We start from the raw sequence: 3,673 nt of genomic DNA on the forward strand, positions 1-3,673 counted from the left end.
ATATTTTGAACACTTATTTTTATATTAAATCAAAAATAATATGAACCAAAATGACTATTTAATCTAGCATTATAAATATTTTTTTATATTATGCCAAAATTTCTGACTATCATGTTTCCAACCTAAATAGCCGTCGTTTCAGAACTGTAAAGAAGATTATTTTATCGGTAAAAAGGAAATTGACTACCAACACCCTTTAAGCAATTATATTATTTACCGTATAACATACAGAGCAGAGCAGAGCAGAGCAGAGCAGAGCAGAGCAGAGGATTTCTGGTAACAGGTATTGCCATACAGTCCCTAATTGTGCAAAATATCATTTCATCTTTTTCCACCAAAAACAACAAAACCCAAATTTCTTATTTTCCTCACCGAACTACAAATTATATACAATCATCAGGCTATCCATACAATGTCATCTTAACTTTCATCGACTGTTTCGAAAGAAGTTGAGATCCCACCGATGCTTCAAACCATCCATGATGTTATTAGAGGGGTTCCGTACCACTGTTACAGTGGCTTTTGTGCAACCTGACATGACCGGTTCAGATGAATTTTGGGTACTTTCTGAGGTATCACTACTTGTGTTCCCTGATTCCTCGGTCAATGGAGGTGTATCGAATGCGTGTCCCGAAGACGAGAAACTAGTATCAGGGGATGCTTGCTTGATGCCGACATCAGAGCCACTGGCTACTATGGTGGATTGATGATGTTCCACTCCGGTGGACGTGAACTCCAGGGGCACGGAGCTGCCCTTTTCTACTGTCGAACAAGCATCCCTTCCATTTATTTCATCTTTCCTTAAAGACTCCGAAGAATCAGCACAGGTCTTTGGTAGCTCTTCCATTTGAGGATGTGGTATGTCTAAGTCTTTTAAGGACTCAATTATGGCTTCCATTAACATCTGAACCGATCAAGGAAAATTTCACAAAGGATTAGGGTCAATTAAATAGCCATGAATTGTTCTGCACAAAGTGAAAGATGAATGTTTCAACTCACCCTCTCTTCTTCCTCCACATTACATGGAAAGCCTGTGAAGTCATCCAGTTGATATTCCACAAACCGATCATCATCCATTGTTGTTAGCACATGAGGGCCAAATGGATGACCATTGGATAATTCAAAACTTATCATATTGGATGGCGACGAACAATTATCATCATCGGTATTTTTATTCTGCAGCAACTACTGTTTAGTATCAGTAACACGGAATGCCTTTATCTTCCGCACCATTTGTCATTTTTTTTAAAAATCCTAGTGCCACCGTCAATTACAAGTGCTTTCGTACTGCATCCATTTGTAAATTCTTCGCTATGCATTCCACAAAGTCAAAAGCGGAGAAAAATACCCGACATCCAGGGTTATTTTCTTCAGATGGTATGTCAGAAGGAACCTGAGTATAATCAAAGCTGCAAATATTAGACACAATTAATAAAAAAGGCAACAATAATAATAAACTTGCATTTCCTTTTAAATTTATACGATAAACGAAAAACAGCAATGGAAGGACAGAACTGTTTACAATGATTTTGAATTCATTCTATTGCTTTCCAGTCAATTTAAGATGAATGTTTGAAGAAAATATATACAAGTCATTCTTGAAAAACGAAAAAAGAAGAAGAAGCAATTAGAACTAACCTCTGATCGACCCATGGGTCTTTTAGAACGAACTTGTTTAATGGCATCCGATGTGCTGCTAGTTGCTCGAAACAGTAAGACGGTGTAAGATAATACAATTAACGGGAGTAGCAAACCTAGGCATTTGAGAGAAGAAATACAAGTAGTACCTTCAGATGCAGCTGGAGAATCTGGGAAAAAGCCAACTTCAGGGACGGCCCAACTAGCCTGAATGTAAATCAGTTATGAATTAACCAAGAATTGTGGGTATGACGTCTGGGGACTTGTAATAAAACGACTACCACCATAGATATTTTTAGAGCAGAGCTTACCTTGCCAAAGTCATAAAAAGTTGCACCTGCCTCGTCCTCAGGAGGTTGCAGGACATTGTGAAAAAAGATATTTACGGAATCAAAGTAAAACTGACGGGGAGAGTTGTGATCTCCCTCGAATTTGATAATATTCTTATCACCCTGCAAAAGTAGCGAGGTAGATGGCATTGCCCGAAAATTCAAATGAATGTATGTAGATGACAGAAAACCATGTTTAATCACGCACAATGAAATTTGGAAGGTAAACTACCTTATTGGTCACTAAACTATTATCGTTTTTCTATTTTGGTCATCACGTTTTTCCAACTATTGAATTTCATGTTCTATTCACGTATATCATGCATGCCAAGTTTGAGTAAATTAAAAATATAAGTATTTATTTTATTTAAAAACTTTTCAACTGTGAAATATATATTAATAAAGTCATTACTTTGGATTGATATGACAGAAAAATATCATATTGATTCAAAAAATTATATGCATAATAAGTACAATGATATTCATAAATTCAACTGTTAGATTATTAAATATCAATCGTGGAAAAACTTATGGAGGTGTGTGAAACTCACTTAGTTCTAAACTAGTGTAAGTAGACCCGTCCCATCTATATAGGGTTAGGATCCAATTACACAATGTAATTTTTTTTAGTTTTACACTGATTTTAGATCTTTGGATGAGGGGAACTAAATTGTTGAGATTAAATCTTTTTTTTTACCCATATATAGGTAGGATCCAATTATACAATGTAAAATTTAAAAGTTTTACACTAATTTAAGATCATTAGATGAGAAAAAATAGACGGTTGAGATTAATTCATTATTTTTTTCTAGTAAATATATTCTCATTTCCTACTGTTAGTCTCAACCGTCTATTTTTACTCATCCAACAATCCTAAATCAATGTAAATCCTAAAGGTTAGGAGAGAAATAATAAATTGTGAAAAAGAAAAGACAATAGAGCTTCAAAGAAAAAAAGGCCCTTGCAATGAGTAAAGAAAAAAGGCATATATTTTTGAAGATGAAGAAGGAGAACTTCGTCAAGTGTTGTGGTTGTTGATGTTTCCCGAGTTTCCTTCTTTCCTTCAACAAAAAAAAAAACGAAAAATATGTATATGGGTAAACTATGCATATAGTCCGTCGACTATAGTATAAATGTTAATAGAGTCATCCAACTATAAGATGTTATAAATTGGTTACTCAAATAATGAAAGTTACAAAAAGGTTATTTCCATTAAATTTTAGTGTAAAATACCTAGATATATCCTCAATTGGGGTTTTCAAGTTTATTTAAACAAAATTCAAGCAATATTAGATTAAAAACCTTTAAATAAAGTAAATGAAGTTATATTATTCATAACCTAGCGAGTTATTATACAGGGCTTATAAAGAAAATTTCTATGATGGTTGCTCTTCTGACTAATTTTTTTTTGAAAGGACACTCCATTTGTGTGGTTAGAAAGCCAACAATAAAGTTTCAACTAGCTTAACCAAGTTCTGACTCATGCTCCAATTAAAAACTCAAAATGAATGTGAAAATTATTATACTGTGTTAGTGATGTCTCACACCAGGGATTAGATTGTGTATTAATGCAAGAAGGTGTCGTAATTTTACTTTACGATAACTCAAGTCGCATTAGCTTAGTTATCTGACTCATCTGAAATTGGCAGCCATTGTCTTTGCCCTAAAGATTTGAAAACATTATCTCTACGATGAAAAATATTACT

The 3,673-nt window shown here is 34.1% G+C and overlaps 1 protein-coding gene across 1 annotated transcript; it reads right to left on the reverse strand.

The window, feature by feature from the left end:
- Nucleotides 1–360: 360 nt before the first annotated feature.
- On the reverse strand, nucleotides 361–1,944 carry LOC120212641. Its single transcript, XM_039210873.1, has 5 exons — nucleotides 1,788–1,944; nucleotides 1,639–1,703; nucleotides 1,349–1,393; nucleotides 1,000–1,176; nucleotides 361–904 (listed from the first exon to the last, which is right to left on the reverse strand). Exons 2-5 carry the CDS (start codon nucleotides 1,651–1,653, stop codon nucleotides 428–430), a joined length of 714 nt encoding a protein of 237 aa, XP_039066804.1. The 5' UTR covers nucleotides 1,654–1,703; nucleotides 1,788–1,944; the 3' UTR covers nucleotides 361–427.
- Between the last annotated feature and the right edge of the window lie 1,729 nt (nucleotides 1,945–3,673).

Source organism: Hibiscus syriacus, unplaced genomic scaffold (assembly GCF_006381635.1).
Source record: "Hibiscus syriacus cultivar Baekdansim isolate YM2019G1 unplaced genomic scaffold, ASM638163v2 tig00110015_pilon, whole genome shotgun sequence".
Taxonomy (NCBI): Eukaryota; Viridiplantae; Streptophyta; class Magnoliopsida; order Malvales; family Malvaceae; genus Hibiscus; species Hibiscus syriacus.

What these genes read in the sequence shown, in the direction of transcription:
- LOC120212641 (XM_039210873.1), bottom strand. An exon ending in AAAATAACCCTGGATGTCGG is followed by an intron (nt 1,177 to 1,348) that starts GTATTTTTCTCC and finishes TAGTTGCTGCAG; the next exon opens with AATAAAAATACCGATGATGA. An exon ending in ATGTGGAGGAAGAAGAGAGG is followed by an intron (nt 905 to 999) that starts GTGAGTTGAAAC and finishes TGATCGGTTCAG; the next exon opens with ATGTTAATGGAAGCCATAAT.